General features: G+C 38.3%; 2 protein-coding genes across 2 annotated transcripts; both read left to right on the plus strand.

Moving 5' to 3' along the window:
• Positions 1-138: 138 nt before the first annotated feature.
• On the plus strand, positions 139-7,446 carry LOC140565001 (TRPM8 channel-associated factor homolog). Its single transcript, XM_072690724.1, has 7 exons — positions 139-454; positions 1,506-3,088; positions 3,714-3,808; positions 4,001-4,214; positions 4,423-4,662; positions 4,762-5,099; positions 5,470-7,446. Coding segments are annotated over exons 1-7 (2,715 nt in total). The 5' UTR covers positions 139-452; the 3' UTR covers positions 5,713-7,446.
• Positions 7,447-16,360: 8,914 nt separating this feature from the next.
• On the plus strand, positions 16,361-21,653 carry LOC140565430 (TRPM8 channel-associated factor homolog). Its single transcript, XM_072691334.1, has 7 exons — positions 16,361-16,443; positions 17,428-19,007; positions 19,242-19,336; positions 19,508-19,721; positions 19,807-20,046; positions 20,142-20,479; positions 21,209-21,653. Coding segments are annotated over exons 1-7 (2,712 nt in total). The 5' UTR covers positions 16,361-16,441; the 3' UTR covers positions 21,452-21,653.
• The last annotated feature ends 3,404 nt before the right edge of the window (positions 21,654-25,057 follow it).

Consider the following 25,057-nt stretch of genomic DNA (forward strand, 5'->3'; position numbering starts at 1 on the left):
GCTCACTTCCCCTACGCACTTACACTAAAGGCGGAGTCACCGAGGACAATAAGTCTGTCTTAGTGATTTTTATATTTTGAATGATTAACTTGATGAACACCTAGTAAAAGCCGTATTATATGGCGGATAATGAGATAATGTTGTTTTGGAAAGAGAACCCCATGCAAAATAGAGTTTTCACTCCCGAGTGAAAGCCATCAAGGGAGGAGGTGATTGGGGACTGAACCGTAGTGTGGATAAATGATTCCGCGTTACAAGGTTCCTACGGCGAGAAGATAAGATAAGATAAGATAAGATAAGATAAGATAAGAGAAGAGAAGAGAAGACGTACAACGTTACAGAGTTTCCTAATGTCGGAATTACTTTACAACTAAACCCGAAGCTGGACCAACTTCTGCTATAATTAGCACCACATCTACAGTTTGTTGAGGACATCATCCCAATCTCTAACCATGTAAGTAAAACGAAAGTAAAAGGTTGAGAACATTTTGTCAGATGTGAAGTCTAATGTGTCCAATGCCTATTTTTGTTTGTTTTCCAGGACTTTAATGTTTAATGAATAAATAAATAAACAATTTATAAATAGATTTGATAGAGTAACGCAGACATTAGTGACTACAGAAGTGTAGCAAAGTAAGAAAGGCGATGGTCTGGCCATTCTCTGCAATAGAACCGAATTGTAAATGTACTGGAATTGTAATGTTTCAATGTTATTTATCTGTTTATTAGTAGAAGAATTAATAATGAATAACAGATTTGAGGTGAAAATGGTTCATGGCTTCGAAGTATTTGACACTCAGCTCTATTACGGCATCTGGTGGGCAGTAGAGATACTACAGCACTGTCGCTTGTTTCACTTTACTGTGTTGATCACACACCGACACTTATTATATATTTATATTTCATAAATGTGCAACAATTACTTATTTGTCCTGGCATCTAACATATGACTCGTTTTTCGTACTTCATTTTTCATTCTTATCTTTCATTCTCATTCAACATTAAATTAAAATGACAATATATTAGAATTTTTTGAGTGATTATGATCATGTCTGTAAACATATTCAGAAAGATTACTCTGGGTTTGTACAGTACATTTTTATCAGTCTAATTTTTCATGGCTACATTAGGCCTAAACATGTCTGAAACATGTGTACATCCTGCATTACATTAAACCAATGTTAAATAAACTACACCCAGTCCAATTGTAATGACTACTTTGAGCAAAATAAATAAAGCCCATGATGGACAGACCAGATTTATGCTGTCTTCAGGTTTTGTTGGAAATGCTGTATTTATGACACTTGCATTAACAAGTGGGACCCATTGGTTAAACCTTCGGAAATATCCTAAACTACAAATTGTGCACAGAAGTGTAGAAAAGTGAGAAAAGTGATGGTCTGGCCATCTCTCTATTGATCTTTTCCCCCTGGATCTGGATCTGACTGTAAATAACACACATTTACTATTGTCTTAAAATCCGTATTTATTGTTTTCTTCACCAGGAGTGTCAAGCATTTCAAAGATGACCTGAAATTCCTTTTACGAGGTGTGTCTGAGTTTGACATCCAAGGCGAGTCTGTACCATCTGATGTATTTGTGCACGGACCTTCAGCATTTCCTATTGGACTCACACCAGATGGAAAGACATTCATTGCTGGGGCCCACTATGGACAGGGTCGAGTAATTGTGGTCAGCCATGAATCCTACCTTGGCCGTGAATCACTGTCCACCTTCATGATTAATGCAGTTTGTTGGCTTAATAAAGGACGTAAGGAGGTTATTGGTGTCTTACCAGAACTTAAAGATGCCTGTAGGATACTGAGCAAGTCAGGACTACAGTGTCAGTTTACTGGTTTTAAGAGAGAGCTGAGTGTCTTTGTCTGCACCTCTTACAATGATGCTCAGTGTAAAGAGATCCAGGAATTTGTTGCTGCTGGGGGTGGTCTCCTGATTGGCGGACATGCTTGGTGGTGGGCCCATTGCAACCCTGGCCTCAATGTGATGACAGATTGCCCCGGAAATCGTATACTCAGCAAGATGGGATTGTGCCTCTTGACTAAAACTGTCAAAGGCAGATTGTACAAGGCTCCACAAGTTTTCCAAGATGACATAGAATTCCTTTTGCGAGGTGTATCTGAGTTTGACATCCAAGGCGAGTCTGTACCATCTGAAGTACTGGTTCATGGTCCTTTAGCATTCTCTATTGGATCCACCCCAGATGGAAAGACGTTCTTTGCTGGGACGTACTACGGACAGGGGCGTGTTATTGTGGCCAGCCATGAATCCTACCTAGGTCGTAAAACGCTGTCCACTTTCATGACCAATGCTGTCCATTGGCTTAATAAAAGACCTAATGGTGTTATTGGAGTCTTACCCAAACTTGAAGATGCTTACAGCCTGCTGAGCAAGTCAGGATTGCAGTGTCAGTTGACTGGGTTTAAAGAAGACCTGAGTGTCTTTGTCTGCACCTCCTACAACGATGCTCAGTCTAAAGAGATTCAGGAATTTGTAGCTGCTGGTGGAGGCCTTCTGATTGGTGGACATGCTTGGTGGTGGTCCCATTGCAACCCTGGCTGTAATGTGAAGACAGAATGCCCTGGAAATCGTATCCTTGACAAAATGGGATTGTGTCTCTCAGAGAAAACTGTGACTGCTGGCAAGTACAAAGCACCAGAGGTGAAACAACATGGCTTTACTTCTACAAGGCTATATCATTTCCAGGACTTGCTGCAGCATTTTGCTGGGCATGTGCTTCGAGGGCAGAGGCTGGGAGATTACGAACAGCAATTTCTGAAAAAGCTTGGCAATGACTGTGTCAGTTATCTGCGCATGCAAGCACACGACTGTAACATGTATAAGTCAGTAGTCGAACTTCTCACAGAGCTGTTTAAAAAGACAGGATTTCCAAAGGTCTCTCCTCAATGTCCTGTTGCAAGTCCAAAGGATCACTTGCTACTCCAGGTGGGAACAGAGCTGTTCAGGCTTTGCGAACCCCCTGAGGCACCTCTGTTACACAGCATTGTGGATGCACCTAACCTACCATCTGTGTCCAATGCAAGAGTTTGGATCAGTACTAGTACATCAGGTAAAGAAGGACAACCTGATTTTTATGTTTTCTTAACAAAAATGTTTTTGTAACTGAGTACACTGACTAATTTAATGACAGAAAAGTTCATTAGAATAACGTATTGCTAATTGCTCTTCTGAATACTAGCTAAATCTGGAAAAAATGCTGTTATGCTGTCAATGGCAGTGTTATTTTGATCCTTAAAAAAATATTTGAAAAAAAACATAAGCTACAGCGTGCTAGCTGCTCATTTTTCATTGAAATCTGTGGCATGCATATTGGTCTGAAGGATTTGTTTGGAATTTGGCCGAAGAATGACATTGTCCCCATCCTCTACCAATAATTCACAATAGAATTTTTGTGAATTGTGAATTGAGCTAGCTATAGTTGCTAGTGGTCACTTTAAGGTTTAGCTGGATAGATCACTAGTAGATCACTCTTGTCTTATTAAATTATCCAAAACTAGTCTCTTCAGTCTTAAAAAGCAAGAGTTTGCAATATGCACAATAAATACATGACAACTGTGCATATTACATTTTTCTAGTGAGGCAAATAATACAATCAGTACCATCCCCTTTTTAAAGGGTACTATTGAGAAAAAAAAGGGTTTGAGAGACACTATAAGCTAGCTTTCTAATTTCAGATAAAGAAGAATGGATGAGCACAGGTCTCTATCTCTGTCCTGGAATGAAGACTAAAATGACAGTGCCCAGAACAATCATAGGCAAAGGATGGCAGGTATCACTTCATTGTATTCTGGCTTAAAGTTAAACAATACACTTAGCAAACAGTTTGTGTTTTGTTACATCAGACTAGATTATCTGTGTGTTGTGCAGTATGTCTAGTTTTTATATAATTCAATTCACAAATGTAATGGACACAGACTACTTTTAAGAAGATATATATTCATTAAATACGTTATATTCACAGGTTCAGATTGGCTGTCAAACGGATGACTTAAGCAATGCAAAGGAATTAAATCGGGCTCCAATTGTTTATGTGCGTTTCCCTCTGGAAAAAGAGAGCCTCCAAGTGTGGAATATATGGGGAGGACTCATATACCTGATCGCACCTCCTAGAAGTACAGTACAAGACATAGAGGTTTCCATACAGACAGCTGTACAGGCACCATACTACAAGTCTGGTAAATATGTTAAATATGTATGGAGTTATTTGTTGTAAATATGTCAGTGGTGAGCAAATGTAGTTGATAATAAAAGTACACAAAAATAAAGGTACAAAGGGTTTTTTGAGCGATACCATGCCATTTCATAGAAAGGTTCTTATATGACATCGCTTTAACAACCCTTTGCAGTACCTGTATTTATTAGAGTGTAAAACCTTTCCCTCAGGACAGACCAGTGTATCTGACTGGGTAGCAGAAATCCGTAAAGCACCAGCACCTTGGGCAGAGCTGGAGTTTGAGAATATCATCATGGCCTTGCCCTCAGAGGTGATACGCCACCTGGATTGTCCAGACAAGGTTGCTGCTCTCTGGGACTCCATTATGAGAAGCATAGCTGACTTGGCAGCTAAGCCTGCAAAGTTTCCCCGCAAGGAGCGCTTTGTTGCTGATGTTCAAATCTCTTGTGGTGTGTATCACGTAGAAGTGTTTTAATCTCTTTTATGAAAGAACCATTACGTGATTACATGATTTACACATTTTAACATGACTTACTTGTTTCCCACAGGCTACATGCATTCTGGTTACCCCATTATGATGCACACAGTTTCTGCTCCAGATTTGGTGAATCCTTATGTTTCTGGTAAAAGTGATTTTTGGGGACCTATCCATGAGCTGGGACATAACCAGCAATGCTCTAATTGGGAGTTCCCACCACATACGACTGAGTGTACCTGTAACCTGTGGTCAGTGTATGTGCATGAAGTGGTGCTGGGTGTAAACAGGGCAAATGCTCATGAGCAGATGACACCGCAAAGGCGACTGAGACGAATTAAGAGATACATCAAGAGTGGCCGACACCTGCAGGACTGGGAAGTCTGGACAGCATTGGAGACTTATATGCAGGTCAGTTGTAGAACTTGTTTTTGATATCCCTTCCTATATATATATGACTTTGCCTGATCTGGCAAAGACAAGGAGAGCAGATGTTTCCTTTTTTTTAAAAATACGTGTCAACATTGTTTGTGAGTAAATTCTGACCATTCATGCAAGAATAATTACAGTAAAATTCCAATATTCCAAAAACTGCAATACATCTAGTGTGTGTAAATTTGATGTGAAACAATTGTGTCTGAATGTTTCACAAGTTTAGGTGATTTATTTTTCTTTTGGTCAGTACATGATTGCATGATTGAAAAGAAAAAAGACCCTTGGTATCTAACCCAAGGCACTTTAATAAAATATATTCAACATTACTTTTGTTTTTCTCATACAGCTGCAAGAACAGTTTGGCTGGGATGCCTTCAAGAAAGTATTTTCATCTTACCACGACATGAATGATGTACCAAAGAACAATAATGGCAAGATGAACAAGTATGCTGAAATGTTTTCCAAAGTGGTGAGGATGAATTTGACCTCCTTCTTCAAAGCCTGGGGCTGGCCCATCCAGCCCAGTACTGAAGAGAAGCTGCGCAGCCTGCCGGATTGGAATGACCACCCTCTGGTCCAGTATGACTAGTTTCTATTGTAGAGAAAAGATCGGTTCAGATTCTATGACTATGCCAAAGCACATTCTATAAGTGACAACAGCTTTGCCGTATAGATGTAAACAGACAAATACCAGCCCTCACAGAACAAGAAAAAGAAAGTAGCGACTATTAAAGGTGGAAACAGTAGCTAGGTTTCTATCTATATCTATATTGGGCAGTGGTGGCTCAGGGGTTAGAACTCCAGGCTATTGATGACAAGGTTGTGGGTTCGATACCCAGGCTTGACTAGCTGCCACTGTTGAGCAAGGCCCTGCACCCAGGGTACAGGAGTTGGTTTCCCACCACTCACTGCCCCTAGAGTGTGTGTGCGTGTGTGTGTGTTCACTTTCACAGATAAATAAAATGGAGAAGACGCGTTTGGCTGACAAATACATGCACCTTTACCATATATATATATATATATATATATGTGTGTGTGTGTGTGTGTGTGTGTGTGTGTGTGTGTGTGATTTTGTTTTTTAAATTTTTTCATTCATTTTTATGTATATTGAATGTAATGGTGATTTGTTAAGCGCACGTATGGTATCAAATTGCCAGACATTGCAGCTTGCTTGAGGTGCATTTTTTGCTTGCTCAAAATTAATATACTGTTGACCATAACCTGTACACATGTTCTAAGCCGAGATAGCTGAGGTGCAAACCGGTCAGTCTTTAAATAGGTCTACTGTAAGAAAATGGGTTTTTATGTTTGAGCTGTCATGCCATGAAATAGCAGAAAGGCATGAAACGTATTTGCATAATTATTTGCACTTGCAAAAATTATTTGCACTCACCGCAAAGACGACTGAGACGAATTAAGAGATACATCAAGAGTGGCCGACACCTGGAGAACTGGGAAGCATTGGAGACTTATATGCAGGTCAGTGCTGTAGGCCCTGACTTGTATTTGATCTCCCTTCAGACTTTAGATTCAATCATTGCTGTCTTTAGTATTGCCATGGCAACAACTTACACGATGAATTGGTTACGGCCCATATAATATATAAATTAATAGTTTGTCTTCTGAAAGTAAGTGAAAATCATCATCAGTGGACAGAGGACATTCGAGCTGCATGAAATCATTGCTAAAGTGAAACTTTCTGTTCTTGGCTGTATCTGAAATTTTCTTGCCTGCTTTTCTTAACTTTGCCTGATCTGTATCTCTAGAATTATTTTTTTAGAATACATTTTTTGCAATTTTGTTTTTATTTTATATTTTTAATGTATATTAAAATTAAAATACTGACTTGATAAAGAGCAAATATGATATCAAATCACCAGACATCGCAGCTTGCTCAAGGTGCATTATTGCTGGCTCAAAATTAAATAAATAATTATTGAAAATTATGTAAATGCATTTATTCCTCATATTAATAATATAGTGTTTTTGTGTTCAACTATTGGTATAAAACATGACAGAAGGCTGTAGGTATTAGTGGAATAAAAATAAATTCGAAAAACTAAAAATAAAAGTCAAAACATTATGTTGCACCAACACCAACATAGCATCTGCATTAGTGCTGAAACTAGCACTTATGCATAGACATAAGCAACATGTCGCATTTGTGGATTTCAACACTTGTGACAAGCAGTAGCAAAAACATCCACTGCAAAATCTGTAACAGCTTTTGCTAATTAGTCCTTGGGAATTCATTAAAAGAATTCATTATTTGTTTCTTTTCTGGACTGTGAATGTATATTCAGTGTGTTCAATAAAAGACATGAACAACTGTACAGCTGTTTGTTATTATTAGTTTATTTAATTATATTTTGTTGATCTTTAATTGTGATTTGTATTTATGATCACTATAATTGTAATCATGATCAGACCACTGTTTCTTAAAAATCATCCGGAGCCTTTCTCCAATACTTTCTCTGAAAGAACTAAATGAAAAAGATAGATTTAAAGATGTAATAGTACTTGTTTGAGCCCTGGGTGTTACCTGTAACAATATGTGATGAAAAAAGGCTAAACCAACATGAAAACCAGATAGTTGGCTAGATTGTGTATATACTATACTGTTGAAGCTGCAGTAAAGACCTGGGAAAGCATTACAAAACAGTGGTCAGTGGATTGATGCTACCATTTGCTCATGCCAAAAAGTGCCTGAATCATGACCATGTTCTGTGCAGAATTGAAATTGAAATGTATATTATTTAAAATAAGTAGGTCTACAGTATGAGCTGCTATAATAAGAACAGGTTATATGTGTTATACTGTTCCAGCTAGGCTAGCTTCATTTGCGTTCGATTTCTTTGGGATTAATTTGGATTGAAGCTTGAAGAATGAAATTCCTTGAAATAGCAAGATTTATAAAAGTTGCACATCACCTTGACCAAGGACATGAGGTTAATAACAGTACTAGAGGGGCTGCACTGTACATTGAGGGTATTGTAAACCATCCTGCCTGAAATGCAGTGGTGTGCAGAGAATAGACAACACATTCAAGAGAGAAATATGAGATGGATTAACCTATTCCAATGATCCATAGAACTCAGAAGATACAGAATACAGAAGATTAAATATACAACTGTAGATTTCAGACTATAACATGTTCATATGCCAAAAGAAAAAACAAATGCTTTATAATGTTAAAAGCATTGGCTTGTACATGGTGATAGCATACAAGAATGCTGCTTTGTGCTAATAACCTATCAATAATCCTTTGCTCTTATTTGTTTTTACCATGATGTTTTTTTTATCCTTATCTTTGGACTCAGGGTACCAACCAGAGCATGACCATAACCTGTTCACATGTTCTAAGCAGAGATAGCTGATGTGCAAACTGGTCAGTCTTTAAATAGGTCTACTGTAAGAAATGGTTTTCATGTTTGAGCTGTCATGCCATAAAATAGCAGAAAGGCATGAAACGTATTTGCATCACTATTTGTACTTGCACTGTTACGGTTTTGTTCCAGGACAAAATGAGCACAGTGGTTTATGGATCCCACCAGTAAAAGCGCTTACATGGCACATGAAAATGTTTGTTGCTAATATAAATGTAATGAGCACAGTGGTTTATGGATCCCACCAGTAAAAGCGCTTACATGGCACATGAAAATGTTTGTTGCTAATATAAATGTAATGTGCAATTGCTGTAAATGTAATGGAAATTTGACACATATCTGGGTTATTTCCTTGTTTGATTGAAGAACATTGTACAAATGCTTCAACACACTGGAACCAACAGACATGGCATAGTAAATGTCTGTAGTCCCAGGTCACTTTGGATGTTTTGCTCTGAATACATCATTGTGTATTAAATGTGACATTTTGTTTGAAAGGATGCATTTAAGCAAAAGATCTTATACACTTAAATGTTTAACACATCTGGATGGAAATATCAAATTTTTATCATAAAATGAAAGCTGCAGGTTTGATCTGTCGCCTCATATTTATCTTACAATGTCAAACCCAAATGTCTTCAGGCTGCCTTGCCGTTCCAATACTTTTAGAGATAACAAACGTTTAGGTAAGGAAAGAGAGCAGAGTGCTTTACCTATATGGGCAATCCGCAAACCAGTGCAGACAATGCATAGATAGACTAAATATTGGTGCTTCAAGCCCTTCTTTCCTTCCATCATCATGGAAAACATAAGGGCATTTGTGCTTCAGTCTATGGTCCAGACCAATGGATCAACCCTTTATGTCATGTCTTAATCTGTGAGTTCACTGGTCATTTTTTAAGGATTTATCATTCCCTGTACACACCTAACACAAATGGCTAGGTGAAGAGTAGGTCAGTGCCTGACCTCGGCAGAGTTGTGGCAGAAGTAGAACTATCTACAGACCAGAGGCTGGGAGTTTTAGCCAGGGGAGAGAGTTTATGCCCGCTGAAAGGGCCCTCACAAAAAAAGGGTTTTGTGAACTGAAGAGACCCAGTGGTGGAAAGGCTGTTAGATATAATGAATGGGTGCACACTGAAGCCCCATGACACATGGGGCCCTATTCTAGCGATCTCGAAGTGAGCCGTCAACTGCGCACCCCGCAGTTTGATTTAGGGCATGTCAGTGTGTCTTTGCTATCGTAATGACTGGAAAAGTATGCCTTGCTTGGCTTAAAACATCTCTTAATTATTCATGGGTGTGTTTTGGGCGTAATGTGCAATAAACCAAACAGCGTGTCACTTGCTATTCCCTTTAAGAGCAAGAGCCATGCGCAGTCTGACTTTGTGCAGATTGCTATTTTAATGGTGCAAAGCGGGGGTATATGTGCATTGGGCACACGTGAAACTAGACTATTGGTGGGGTGTAAGATAGCAATGAGTATTGCGATGTGCCTTGCTCAGGGTGTACCACAGGGTCCACCTGGCCACCTGGGGTCCAGCGACCACCTGGCCCCATATTTAGCAGTGTAGCTTTGGGTTCTGTGTGTTTTCTGGACTCTTTTGGTTAAACTGTTTTCTGATTCTGTGTTTGGATCAATAAAGACCTCATTATGACCACAAAGTGTGATCCATTAAGGCGTATATATAATTTTCAATTCTGTTGGAATTGGTAATAATGTCACCTGTTAGCAATTTGCTATGATCTTTGGAGGGGATATTTGTAACTTTTTAAAAATTAAAATACAATTGTGGAAGAATGTGTAGCTGTAGAGAATGTCACAATTCTAAAAATATATGAACCCTGTGTGGTACATTTGTTAGTTTGTAATGAATGATGATAATAATAACAAGGATTAGGAAATGTGTATTTGTGTGTGTTTGTCTAAAGATATTAATATTAAAAGAATAAAAGAAAAAAAATCAACGTAACCATATTTTACCCAAAAATGTTTGATTTCAAGTTTAATGATTTCTTTATTTTAAAAAGTATTCTCTGTGTTTACAGAACTACTGCACCACTTAGGTTCCTGACCTTTGTTTGAGTTACTTTACTGATATAAGATTAATTTGACTGTGCAAGCAAGTTTAATATGGTTATGCAAATCAGAGTCAGTTCCTCCTTTAGCAGTCTAAAGGAGTCAAAAGGATATATAAACTCCCTGGACAAAGAAAAAGCCACCTTGCATGTTTAAGGTAGTAGTAACTTCAGGCTCCTGGAGACAGCACTGCACAAGAATGTCTCTCTGTTTGATGTGTGGAAAGTGTGTTGCAAAGCAGAAGTTAATAACTGGCAGAAAGACGTGACTGCATTTGGTCCACCAGCAGTGGTGGCAAAAATCTCAGTGTAGAGGAAAGTTTTCAGAATTGTGGCTGATGAAGCACTGCCAGGTTTCATAACTTGTGAATGAGTGTTCTTTTAGAAATTGATTGTGAGGGACCTGTGTTGACTCCTATCAGCAATCCTTGCCTGGAAACAAAACGATTTTCGAGTAATAGCAAGATGCAAATACAAGCAGTCTTTATTATCATAGTCCACAGGGACATCTATGAAAACTCAACAGAAGCAATGCAGGAGAACTCAAATAAACTAGGTAAGAACAGAAGAAAACAAACACCAGGAACAGAAACACAGAAGGCTACAAAATATATGAAACATATACCATAGAAACAGGCAAGGTAAGAAACACTGGAAACCTGGAAAGTTGGAAACCTGGCAGTCTGGTTTTAAGAGGAGTTGTAGATTGTTTTGAAATCTTTAATAAATTTAACATAAGTCAGGTGATTAATCAGACTAGTCGTTGTCCACTCTATGGCTTTACCAGTCAAGACGAGATATGACAAACGATATGTTATCTTGGTCAGAGCTAGGTGGGGAATTCTCAAAATACATAACGCAGAAAGAAAGAAAAGAAAGAACAGTTGCACATATTATTCACAAATTTAAGATCCATGGGACTGTAGCCAACCTCCCTGGACGTGGCCGCAGGAGGAAAATTTATGACAAATCAAAGAAACAGATAATATGAATGGTAACAAAAGAGCCCAGAAAAACCTCTAAAGAGATTAAGGTGAACTTCAAGCTCAAGGAACACCAGTGTCAGATTGCACCATCCATCGTTGTCTGAGCCAAAGTGGACTTCATTGGGGACAACCAAGGAGGACACCATTGTTAAAAACAAATTATAAAAAAGCCAGACCGGAATTTGCTAAACTACATGTTGACAAGCCTCAAAGCTTCTGGGAAAATGTCCTATGGACAGATGAGACAGAATAAGAACAGAATATTATCCCTATTGTGAAACATGGGGGAGGCTCTATTATGTTCTGGGGCTGCTTAGCTGCATCTTGCACAGAGTGTCTTGAATCTGTGCAGGGTACAATGAAATCTCAAAACTAGTAAGGGATTCTAGAGAGAAATGTGCTGCCCAGTGTCAGAAAGCTTGGTCTCAGTCGCAGGTCATGGGTCTTGCAACAGGATAATGACCCAAAACACAGCTAAAACACCCAAGAATGGCTAAGAGGAAAACATTATTACACCATTCTAAAGTGGCCTTCTATGAGCCCTGACCTAAATCCTATTGAGCATCTTTGGAAGGAGCTGAAACATGCCGTCTGGAAAAGGCACCCTTCAAACATGAGACACTGGAGAAGTATGCTCATGAGGAGTGGCCCAAAATACCTGCTGAGAGGTGCAGAAGTCTCATTGACATTGACTAAAGCTAAAGCCCGGGCTTATATACTATACTAATTAGACATGGCACAGGTGAAAAAGATCTGAACTCAGGTAACCGAGAGCATGTAGTTAGAGGGTTAGGAAGTTAGGAGTCACATGATCGCTCTGGCAATCTCCCAGAGGATTCTGGGATACTGAGTCTGGAACTGCAGAGACATTCGGTGGTATTGTGACAACACCTGTCTAGAAGTTTCAGTCACTGGTTAATCAGCATTCCTGGCTACAAATATATCAAGACAAAAAACACTCCACATAACATAGAGAAAAGGTTTCTGAAAAAGCAAAAAGAGTTCATTTAAAAATCCTCATTAAGAAATGGAAGGAATATGGCGTAAATCTATTTGTAACAAACAGAGTGACCTTGCGATACAGAGACTAGTGAGGGAGGCCACTTAGACTCTTATAACTGCACTGCCCCAGAGATGGTCAAACTGTCCAGTGCCAGTTCATGCCCAATGTTCAGTCTCTTGTTTTGCCTCCTGTTCAGTCCCCATTTCAGTTACCTGTCCGCTCCCCATTCATACCCAGTGTCCAGTCACCTGTCCAGTATCCATTCACGCCTGTCCCTTTGTTTGGTATCACCATGTTCTTCCTAGCACATGGCTCTGTTTGTCTCTTGTGCAAAGCGGGGGTATATGTGCATTGGGCACACGTGAAACTAGACTATTGGTGGGGTGTAAGATAGCAATGAGTATTGCGATGTGCCTTGCTCAGGGTGTACCACAGGGTCCACCTGGCCACCTGGGGTCCAGCGACCACCTGGCCCCATATTTAGCAGTGTAGCTTTGGGTTCTGTGTGTTTTCTGGACTCTTTTGGTTAAACTGTTTTCTGATTCTGTGTTTGGATCAATAAAGACCTCATTATGACCACAAAGTGTGATCCATTAAGGCGTATATATAATTTTCAATTCTGTTGGAATTGGTAATAATGTCACCTGTTAGCAATTTGCTATGATCTTTGGAGGGGATATTTGTAACTTTTTAAAAATTAAAATACAATTGTGGAAGAATGTGTAGCTGTAGAGAATGTCACAATTCTAAAAATATATGAACCCTGTGTGGTACATTTGTTAGTTTGTAATGAATGATGATAATAATAACAAGGATTAGGAAATGTGTATTTGTGTGTGTTTGTCTAAAGATATTAATATTAAAAGAATAAAAGAAAAAAAATCAACGTAACCATATTTTACCCAAAAATGTTTGATTTCAAGTTTAATGATTTCTTTATTTTAAAAAGTATTCTCTGTGTTTACAGAACTACTGCACCACTTAGGTTCCTGACCTTTGTTTGAGTTACTTTACTGATATAAGATTAATTTGACTGTGCAAGCAAGTTTAATATGGTTATGCAAATCAGAGTCAGTTCCTCCTTTAGCAGTCTAAAGGAGTCAAAAGGATATATAAACTCCCTGGACAAAGAAAAAGCCACCTTGCATGTTTAAGGTAGTAGTAACTTCAGGCTCCTGGAGACAGCACTGCACAAGAATGTCTCTCTGTTTGATGTGTGGAAAGTGTGTTGCAAAGCAGAAGTTAATAACTGGCAGAAAGACGTGACTGCATTTGGTCCACCAGCAGTGGTGGCAAAAATCTCAGTGTAGAGGAAAGTTTTCAGAATTGTGGCTGATGAAGCACTGCCAGGTTTCATAACTTGTGAATGAGTGTTCTTTTAGAAATTGATTGTGAGGGACCTGTGTTGACTCCTATCAGCAATCCTTGCCTGGAAACAAAACGATTTTCGAGTAATAGCAAGATGCAAATACAAGCAGTCTTTATTATCATAGTCCACAGGGACATCTATGAAAACTCAACAGAAGCAATGCAGGAGAACTCAAATAAACTAGGTAAGAACAGAAGAAAACAAACACCAGGAACAGAAACACAGAAGGCTACAAAATATATGAAACATATACCATAGAAACAGGCAAGGTAAGAAACACTGGAAACCTGGAAAGTTGGAAACCTGGCAGTCTGGTTTTAAGAGGAGTTGTAGATTGTTTTGAAATCTTTAATAAATTTAACATAAGTCAGGTGATTAATCAGACTAGTCGTTGTCCACTCTATGGCTTTACCAGTCAAGACGAGATATGACAAACGATATGTTATCTTGGTCAGAGCTAGGTGGGGAATTCTCAAAATACATAACGCAGAAAGAAAGAAAAGAAAGAACAGTTGCACATATTATTCACAAATTTAAGATCCATGGGACTGTAGCCAACCTCCCTGGACGTGGCCGCAGGAGGAAAATTTATGACAAATCAAAGAAACAGATAATATGAATGGTAACAAAAGAGCCCAGAAAAACCTCTAAAGAGATTAAGGTGAACTTCAAGCTCAAGGAACACCAGTGTCAGATTGCACCATCCATCGTTGTCTGAGCCAAAGTGGACTTCATTGGGGACAACCAAGGAGGACACCATTGTTAAAAACAAATTATAAAAAAGCCAGACCGGAATTTGCTAAACTACATGTTGACAAGCCTCAAAGCTTCTGGGAAAATGTCCTATGGACAGATGAGACAGAATAAGAACAGAATATTATCCCTATTGTGAAACATGGGGGAGGCTCTATTATGTTCTGGGGCTGCTTAGCTGCATCTTGCACAGAGTGTCTTGAATCTGTGCAGGGTACAATGAAATCTCAAAACTAGTAAGGGATTCTAGAGAGAAATGTGCTGCCCAGTGTCAGAAAGCTTGGTCTCAGTCGCAGGTCATGGGTCTTGCAACAGGATAATGACCCAAAACACAGCTAAAACACCCAAGAATGGCTAAGAGGAAAACATTATTACACCATTCTAAAGTGGCCTTCTATGAGCCCTGACCTAAATCCTATTGAGCATCTTTGGAAGGAGCTGAAACATGCCGTCTGGAAAAGGCACCCTTCAAACATGAGACACTGGAGAAGTATGCTCATGAGGAGTGGCCCAAAATACCTGCTGAGAGGTGCAGAAGTCTCATTGACATTGACTAAAGCTAAAGCCCGGGCTTATATACTATACTAATTAGACATGGCACAGGTGAAAAAGATCTGAACTCAGGTAACCGAGAGCATGTAGTTAGGAGGTTAGGAAGTTAGGAGTCACATGATCGCTCTGGCAATCTCCCAGAGGATTCTGGGATACTGAGTCTGGAACTGCAGAGACATTCGGTGGTATTGTGACAACACCTGTCTAGAAGTTTCAGTCACTGGTTAATCAGCATTCCTGGCTACAAATATATCAAGACAAAAAACACTCCACATAACATAGAGAAAAGGTTTCTGAAAAAGCAAAAAGAGTTCATTTAAAAATCCTCATTAAGAAATGGAAGGAATATGGCGTAAATCTATTTGTAACAAACAGAGTGACCTTGCGATACAGAGACTAGTGAGGGAGGCCACTTAGACTCTTATAACTGCACTGCCCCAGAGATGGTCAAACTGTCCAGTGCCAGTTCATGCCCAATGTTCAGTCTCTTGTTTTGCCTCCTGTTCAGTCCCCATTTCAGTTACCTGTCCGCTCCCCATTCATACCCAGTGTCCAGTCACCTGTCCAGTATCCATTCACGCCTGTCCCTTTGTTTGGTATCACCATGTTCTTCCTAGCACATGGCTCTGTTTGTCTCTTGTCATTCCTAGCCCCGGCTGTTCATCAGTGTTCCCACCTGTGCCACACCTACTTGTTAGTCCCAGGTATTCCTTGTTTGTCTTTGTATTACTACCCCATGTGTGAGCATGTGTATGTATGTAAATGTCAGTATACCGTATGTTGGCATGGCCTGTTTGTTTGGTTTCTGTAAGTTTTCTTAGTTAGTTTCTGCATTTGTTATAGTTGCTCAACCTGTTTCTGTTTGTTTATTAGTTTCAGTGCTTATAGTATTTCCAAGTTCATGTTCTCTTGTAGCTTGTTTGTTCTGGTTTGTTTTGTTTTAAATAAATTCCTGTGTGTACGTCCACCTCCACCTTCAAATCACACATCGTAAAGCACTGAATAGACTATTTTTTCAGTGTATGAAGTGGGAGTATCCCAATCCTATCAGATCAGGGAGGGATGAACTGGCTATATATGTACATATAACATCTCAGGCTGGACAACCTCTAACAGCTTGTTTCACTGTGCTGCTTTCTCAACTCAACTTGTGCTACATCTTGCACTTGCTGAAGCAGAAGTCATTTCCAGTCATGTAAGTTTCTTCCATAAATATTTATATTTACTTCAACGTCATACTTGCAGTCTTGGAAGTGTAATATCTAAATTTCTATTTGATATGTTAAACTAATAAATGGGATAGGATGGTGCAAATGTGAATACATCATCATTGAAACCTCATTTAAAACTCAAGCCTATGTAGTAAAGTGAAAGATGCAGTGAGTAAAACCTGTTATAAAGTGCATTGTAAAAACAAGTGCATTCACGTTTATTACATGTCCATCCATGATTTGTGGATTTTTTCAACAACAGTTATGAATAAAATGCAAGCTTACACCTATATTTGTGTTCAGCTTAAACTAGATACATTAGCATGCAAAGTTTGGGAACTTGATAATGAAATGAATCTAAAAAAAAAGCAAATTTCTGTAATATTTTAAATAATGCTACTTTTTTATTTATTTATTTGATTATGGAGACAAATTAAAAGCAAAAAGGCATCAGGACTTAGTAGTTTGGATTCATTTCTTGAGGATATGTCTTGTTCAGATAATTAACATCTTACAGCATTATAAATAGATCAATCATGCCTTGGTCTAATGTTGCAGCCAGTAGGACAGGAAACATTAAACTACTATTTTGTTCACACTCTTGTTCACACTCTTGTTCACAGAAATAGATATTTTGACCAAATATTTGGACACAACAGTATATGCTCTCTGGAAGAATTACAATGCAATGAAAGCAAGAAAATTAAATATATACAGTGCCATTCATAGATACATGTTTGCCAACTACAGTTTTTGCCCCTAAAATGAGGAAGAATTTATAATTTGTACACTATACATGTAATTTGAATGTAAATCAAAGTAAAACTAAGTGTCTACTGTTTATATACATTATGGAATTCAAAATAAAAATAATTAGTTGGTTGACATCCACATACTTATGGGTCTGACTGTAAATACCACATATTTACTATTATCCTAAAATTCCTATTTATTGTTTTCTTCACCAGGAGTGTCAAGACTTTCAAAGATGACCTGCAATTCCTTTTACAAGGTGTGTCTGAGTTTGACATACAGGGGCCGGCTGTACCATCTGAAGTATTCGTGCACGGACCTTCAGCATTTCCTATTGGAATCAATCCAGATGGAAAGGCATTCTTTGCTGGGGCCCACTATGGACAGGGACGAGTAATTTTGATTAGCCATGAATCCTACCTTGGCCGTGAATCACTGTCCACTTTCTTGATTAATGCAGTTAATTGGCTTAATAAAGGACGTAAGGAGGTTATTGGTGTCTTACCAGAACTTAAAGAAGCCTGTAGGATACTGAGCACAACAGGACTACAGTGTCAGTTTACTGGTTTTAAGAGAGAGCTGAGTGTCTTTGTCTGCACCTCTTACAATGATGCTCAGTGTAAAGAGATTCAGGAGTTTGTTGCTGCAGGTGGTGGCCTGTTGATAGGTGGACATGCTTGGTGGTGGGCCCAAAGTCATCGTGGGCGCAATGTTTTGATAGATTGTCCTGGAAATCGCATCCTCAGCAAGATGGGATTGTGCCTTTTAGACAACACTGTAAGTGCTGGTTTGTACAAAGCTCCGCATGTTTTCGAAGGTGACTTAGAATTCCTTTTGCAAGGTTTGTCTGAATTTAACATCCAAAGTGATTCTGCACCATCTGAGGTGCTGGTGAACGGTCCTTCAGCATTTCCTATTGGGCTTACCCCAGAGGGAAAGGCATTCCTTGCTGGGGCGTACTACGGACAGGGACGTGTAATAGTAGCCAGCCATGAATCTTACCTAGGTTGTGAATCCATGTCCACTTTCATGATCAATGCTGTTCACTGGCTTGATAAAAGACCTAATGGTGTTATTGGAGTCCTACCTGAACTTCAAGATGCCTACAGCCTGCTGAGTAAGTCAGGATTGCAGTGTCAGTTGACTGGGTTTAAAGAAGACTTGAGTGTCTTTGTCTGCAACTCCTACAGTGATGCTCAGTCTAAAGAGATTCAGGAATTTGTGGCTGCTGGTGGAAGCCTTTTAATTGGTGGACATGCTTGGTGGTGGGCCAAGTGCAACCCTGGTTGTAATGTGAAGACAGATTTCCCTGGAAATCATATTCTTGACAAAATGGGGTTGTGTCTCTCAGAGAAAATTGTGACTGCTGGCACGTACAAGGCCCCAGAGGTGAACCAACATGGCATTATCTCTACAAGGTTATATCATTTCCAGGACTTGTTGCAGCGTTTTGCTGGGCATGTTCTCCATGGCCAGCAGCTGGGAGATTATGAACAGCAATTCCTAAAAAGGCTTGGCAATGATTGTGTCCGTTATCTGTCCATGCAGGCATTCGATTGTGATGTGTATAAGTCAGTAGTTGAACTTCTCAAATATTTGGTTAAGGCAGGATTTCCACAGGTGTCCCCTGAATGCCCTGCTAAAAGTCCAAAAGATCGTCTGCTTCTCCAAGTGGGGACTACAATGTTCAAAGTTTGTGAAGATCGTGATGCACTTCTGCCATACATGATTTTAAAACCAACTAACCTCCAATCTGTGGCCAATTCAAGAGTCAAGATCAGTGCAAGTACAGCAGGTAAAGAATACAGTGAAAATGTAGTCGCTTTGTTTTGTTTTTTTTCCCTATAATATTACCTATGTTCATTTTGTAATTTTGTAATTAAATTAATGTTAGTTTGGTCAACAAAACATTTAATGATTTAATATAAAAGGCTTAATATAGGCGATTGTTCACAATGATATGTTGCCTAAGTGGTTGTTTTATTGTTTTTTTTTGTCAAATAAATAATGAATTGCTTTCTTATTTCAGATAACGAAGAATGGATAAGCACAGGTCTCTATCTTTCTCCTGGAATGAAGACTTGCATAACAGTGCCCAGAATAATCATAGGCAAAGGATGGCAGGTATATATCTATCTGGCTGTACTTGTTTAATATGTTATTCTGACATGTCACCACATTGGCTTGCACACTAAACAATTAAAACACAATAGGTTTATAGTAAAATATGTCAGAAACTATTTGAATTTTGTATTATTGCATACTTTAATATGATAAAATACACAAAATCTGCAGGTTCAGATTGGCTGTCAAACAGACGACTTAAGCAATGCAGAGGAATTGAAACGGGCACCTTTGGTGTGTGAGCGTTTCCCTTTGGAAAAAGAGAGTCTCCAAGTTTGTAATCTGTGGGGAGGACTCATATACCTGATTGCACCTCCTAGAAGTACAGTACAGGACTTGGAGGTTGTCATAGAGACAGCTGTAAAGGCACCATACTACAAGTCTGGTAAATATGATTAATAGTTACTCCTCATTAGAAAGTCAATATTGAGAAATGGTATTCCATGGTAAAAGTCAAATGTTTTTCTCAGGACAGACCAGTGTATCTGACTGGGTATCCGAGATCCGTACAGCGCCAGCACCTTGGGCAGAGCTGGAGTTTGAAAATCTCATTATGGCCTTTCCATCAGAGGTGATACGCCAACTGGATTGTCCAGACATGGTTGCCGTTCTCTGGGACTCCATTATGAGGAGTATAGCTGACTTGGCAGCTAAGCCTTCAAAGTTTCCCCGCAAGGAGCGCTTTGTTGCTGATGTTCAGATCTCTTGTGGTGAGTCTCATGTAGTTTTCCCTCTTTTATGGCAGAATCGTTACCACCATGATAAATGTGATTACAGTGTTTACATGACTTGCCTGTTCCCACAGGCTTCATGCATTCTGGTTACCCCATTATGATGAACACAGGCTCTGCTCCAGATCTGGTGAATCCATATGTTGCTGGTAAAAGTGATTTATGGGGACCTATCCATGAGCTGGGACATAACCAGCAGAGCTCTCATTGGGAATTCCCTCCACATACGACTGAGGCTACCTGTAATTTGTGGTCGGTCTATGTGCATGAGGTGGTGCTGGGTGTGAACAGCGCAAATGCTCATGGGGACATGACAGCACAGAAACGTCTAAGTCAAATTACAAAGTATATCACGGGAGGCAGGTGTCTGGAGAACTGGCAAATGTTTACAGCCTTGGAGACTTATATGCAGGTAAGTGCTGAAGACCCCAGTCTAATATTCCTGACTTACTTTAGAGACTTGCACTTTGACTGGGACTCCACAAAATATGAACAAAATTGTTAGCAAGTAATTCTTAGTAGTTTATCATTGCAGCTTAAGTAACCCTTTCAGTAAAGTGTTCTGATGTACCTATGTAAAATATACATTTCATATATATAGTATAAACATTATACATACCACACATCTAATATGTGGTTAAATACTACTTAGCAAGTTTTACCAGTTTGACTAGATGCTTTTGTTAGCCATCACATGGTTCTGGCAGATCTGACTGAATATGGTTGAATATGGTTGGACTATTCATTTGTATTTCCTGTCACAAATAAAAAAAGCACTGTCACAATTTTGGTAGATTTTAGCACTTAGATACTATATTAAACTCAGAACAAGATAACACAAACAATAGTAGATGGCCAATGTCTTTGAGGCAGTCAATCTGAAATCTTTAAGAAAAATCTTAAAGGCCTGTTACATTTCTTTTTTCATCTCATACCTTTTAGCTGTACATAATGAGTGTATAAAGAGGTACTTAGCTGAAACAAAACTATAAATTTAATAAATAATGTTAAATAATTTATTACATTAAATCTATACAAGTGAATTAAAACAAAATATTTAATAATTTAGTCAGTAACTGCTTTCACAAAAAGATGTATCACCTGTAAGCTTTAGGTTATTTGTTTTCTTCTCTTTTTAAAGCTACAGGAACAGTTTGGCTGGGATGCCTTTAAGAAAGTCTTTGCAGCTTACCATGACATGAAGAATGTGCCAAAGGACAACAATGGCAAGATGAACCTGTATGCTGAAACCTTCTCCAAGGTGGTGGAGAAGAATCTAGCCTCCTTTTTTAAGGCCTGGGGCTGGCCCATCCAGCCCGGTACTGAAGAGAAGCTGAGCAGCCTGCCTGAGTGGAGTGATCACCCTCTAGTTCAGTATAAATAGCTAAACCAACCATGTCATCTCTCTTAAAGAATTCTGTCTCAGATTGTACATATTTCACTGTTCCACTACAATTCTTTAAATGTTTAAATAATTGTAAATGTTTTAAGGTGGAAGAATGCCATGTTTTTCTTTTATCAGTTTGTATTTCTGTATTACCCCACAATGAGTTTGTATAGGTAGGTTTGGTTTTGGCATGGGTGAACAGAGCTTAAGGTTTATGTCTGAGTTTGGTCTGTTTGAGTTTAGCAATGAGGTAACACTTTGTAACGTTTTCTTGAAGAGCTGTGTTCATAGGACTACATGAAATGTGTGTAAGTCATTCATTATGTCATAACTGACATGAGGTTACATGAACACTTATAAAGGCTCATTTCAATAAATGTCAGTTTATAAATGTCAACCATATACAAGTCATTTATGATTGTCTACATGCATTTATATCAGTTGATATTGCAAAATATTATTATATATTATAATAAATAATAACACCTGCACAATGTAAAAAACTTAGAGGTAACATTTGAAACAATGTTTACTAGACTCTTACAGATTAGCATTCTAAAATTGTAAAACTAGAGTTTCCTTTAATACAAAGCCAAATTTGGACATATAATTGACCAATGGATGATTAAAATTGTAAAAAAAAAAATAATAAAAAATAAAAAAATAAAAAAAAAACCATTAGGATAGCATGATATCTGACTAGTTTTGTGACTGCTGTTTAGATTTTCACTTTCTTGTGGTTTAAGATTCTAGGAAACAAACCAGTTAATGCAGTATAATACAGGTTATACAGTATCTTAGCATTGTTTTTTACTCCATATGTACAGTGGGGGAAAAAGTATTTAGTCAGTCATCAATTGTGCAAATTCTCCCACTTAAAAAGATGAGAGAGGCCTGTAATTGACATCATAGGTAGACCTCAACTATGAAAGACAAAATTAGAAAAAAAAAAACCCTGAAAATCACATTGTCTGATACATTTCACTACAAAGTGTATGCTCTTGAGTCTTAATTTTTTATAGTTTCATTTACTGGCATTAATTAAATTATATATTTTCTTCATTTATACTGCAATTGAGCTGCATGTGGTGTAATAATATACAGAATTAAATGTAATATGGTGTTTTTGTATTACATGCATATATTCTAGGGTAAGTGTATATTGCATCTATTTTTGACTTTAAAATTAATCTGGCAGTTCTTTACATTGTGGCAACATTTAATAATGAAATGAACTAAAACCTTTTTACATTGACTACCATTGAAAGATTTCTTGCCACTTTTTTCCTTGTCATTTTGGAAATACGTTTTTTGCATGACATCGACAATATGTGTTGTATGTGTTGGGGTGAATTTTACCTTGGTGACCTTTTACTGTCAGAATTGAAAAATACAGTTCTATCCTTTTCTGACATTGCCCTCCAGTGGATATAATCTGCATTACACACTCTATTCTGTTCTGTTACAATGCCTGATGAAGGGATGAACCTATTTTGTTATTCATGTTTAATACTCCAAGAGAAGGATTTGTTTTAAATTTCAAAATTAGAAAAAGATATGAGGTTCAATTAGCTTAACTTGTGTTTAGGTCAGATAAGAACTACATTGCAAAACCTGTATCTGATCAGTTTTCAGTGCAAAATCAATGATCTGATGTTTTATTTGATGAAGTATTTTAGTAGTGAGGCTTTGTTTGCTGAACCAGCTGAATGTGAAGGAAATAAAGCTACATAGGGCAACTAATTTATGTTGTAATGCTTTGATTTGCTGCCACACACCTGAAAATGGCTTCCATGAAGGATGATTAATGACAGCAGAACAACTGAGGCCTTTATTAATGTTTGTATAAATAATTTTGGAATTATTTCTTCTCTGGATTAAAAAATGTCAAAGATTGTCATCCTTTGGGTCATTACAATAAGTCATTACAAAGTCCATCAGAGATTGGAATCACTGAACTCTGCAGGGATTTTCTGGTCAACAAAGATGAGCTCTGACTCTTGAGTTACTCCTAATGAACATACTTGTTTTTATTGTTTGAATTTAGACAATCAGATAAAATAAATAGATAAAAAGATTCTTGTATAAATAATTTAAAAAAATGTAAAAATTGGCACATTACTTTTTTTTTTTTTTTGACTAGGTTGGACTTTGGCAAACAGTTGAGAAATTACATAACCTCACAATAATAACAGCTGTTATTGAATAAGGCTTTCGTCACACTTACCTTGGTCTGGATGTTCAGATTTTCAATCCCTCTCCAGGAGAGGCAAAATAAGTTGTAGTTGCACATGGGGAGAATATTTAATTGTTCATAATAAAAATTTGGAAACTTACCTTATTTTCCAAAAATATGAAACATAGACAGGGTGGGAGCACAATGCCACCTGAAGAGCATTCTGGGTACTCACTCAACAACTTCACAAACCCATCTACCGATGTGCTCAGTGTCACAAAAAATACACTTTTGGAGGGTCTCAGCCTCACTTCGGCTCTCCGTTGCACTGCCAAGCATTCCCCCATATTTGTCTTCCACCAACAGAGTGCTACTTTTCAAGCAAACAAAGAGTTTCAGACAGTAACCCTGTGGTTCTCAAACTTTTTCTATCAGTTCCTACCTGAGAAGAAGGGGAATTTCTGTGCCCCACCTGTGCCATATCGGCCCAACAAAATAGTAAAACACATGCCAGTTTTAAATTATTATTTAAATTATTGACGTAACATTAATTTCTAGTCAGTTTCAATCAATAGCAACCAGATACAACATTAACATCAATGTTTGCAAATTGGCCTACTAATTAAATTATGGTTTAATTGGGTTCACAACCAAGTCATACTGCACAGCACTATTTGAAAAGTATTTTTGAAAAAATCCTTTCAATGTGCTGATGTGCTGTTGTATGTATGGGATCACTGTGGTGGCTCCAGAATCAACTGTTTCAGCAACTTCAGTCAGATTCTCAGATATTACCTCAGTACTCTCAGTATTTCCTTGATTGAAGTGCTTCCTCATACCACAAGAACAGTCGCACTTTCAGAGGACACATTTTGATGAAATTGACCATATTCATAACCACTGTCAAAACTGTTTATTTTGGGGCTGAGCTACCTGAAAGCCAAGCGCTTTCCTATGGATGATACAGTGCGTCAACTCTGTCTGGTGCAGACCTCCTGCAGTCCTTTCCTTTTCCCTGCCATAGACTGTGCACCATCAAAGCAAACCCCACTTCAGTTCATGTTCTGTGAAGTAGCTGTCCATAATCTTGAAGAGCTACTCAGCCATGGCTCTTGTTTGCACAGATTTGCAAAAGAGCAAATCTTTGCTTGTTGTCTGTGATTTGCAAAGCAGACATATGAAATTAACAGTTTTTGCTGCTGTCTATCTTCTCTTTCTCAATTGGCACGGAAGAATGCATTGTAACACATTTTTAAATGCTGTACACACACACCTCCATTGTCTTGTTGTACTGTTTATTTATATTGTATATTTTATATTTATATTGTGTTGTTTATTTTAAACATCTGGGGCTTATTCCTGCCGCCCCTTCGCCCCTTTTATTGGCAAACTGGACAGACAGGCATTAAAAAAACAGGCTTAAAATG

This window comes from Salminus brasiliensis, chromosome 11, assembly GCF_030463535.1.
Source record: "Salminus brasiliensis chromosome 11, fSalBra1.hap2, whole genome shotgun sequence".
NCBI lineage: Eukaryota > Metazoa > Chordata > Actinopteri > Characiformes > Bryconidae > Salminus > Salminus brasiliensis.

Coding starts and splice junctions, on each gene's coding strand:
- LOC140565001 (XM_072690724.1), top strand. Junction 3,089..3,713: donor GATCAGTACTAGTACATCAG/GTAAAGAAGGAC, acceptor TTCTAATTTCAG/ATAAAGAAGAATGGATGAGC. Junction 5,100..5,469: donor CATTGGAGACTTATATGCAG/GTCAGTTGTAGA, acceptor TTTCTCATACAG/CTGCAAGAACAGTTTGGCTG.
- LOC140565430 (XM_072691334.1), top strand. Junction 19,008..19,241: donor GATCAGTGCAAGTACAGCAG/GTAAAGAATACA, acceptor TTCTTATTTCAG/ATAACGAAGAATGGATAAGC. Junction 19,722..19,806: donor GGCACCATACTACAAGTCTG/GTAAATATGATT, acceptor TGTTTTTCTCAG/GACAGACCAGTGTATCTGAC.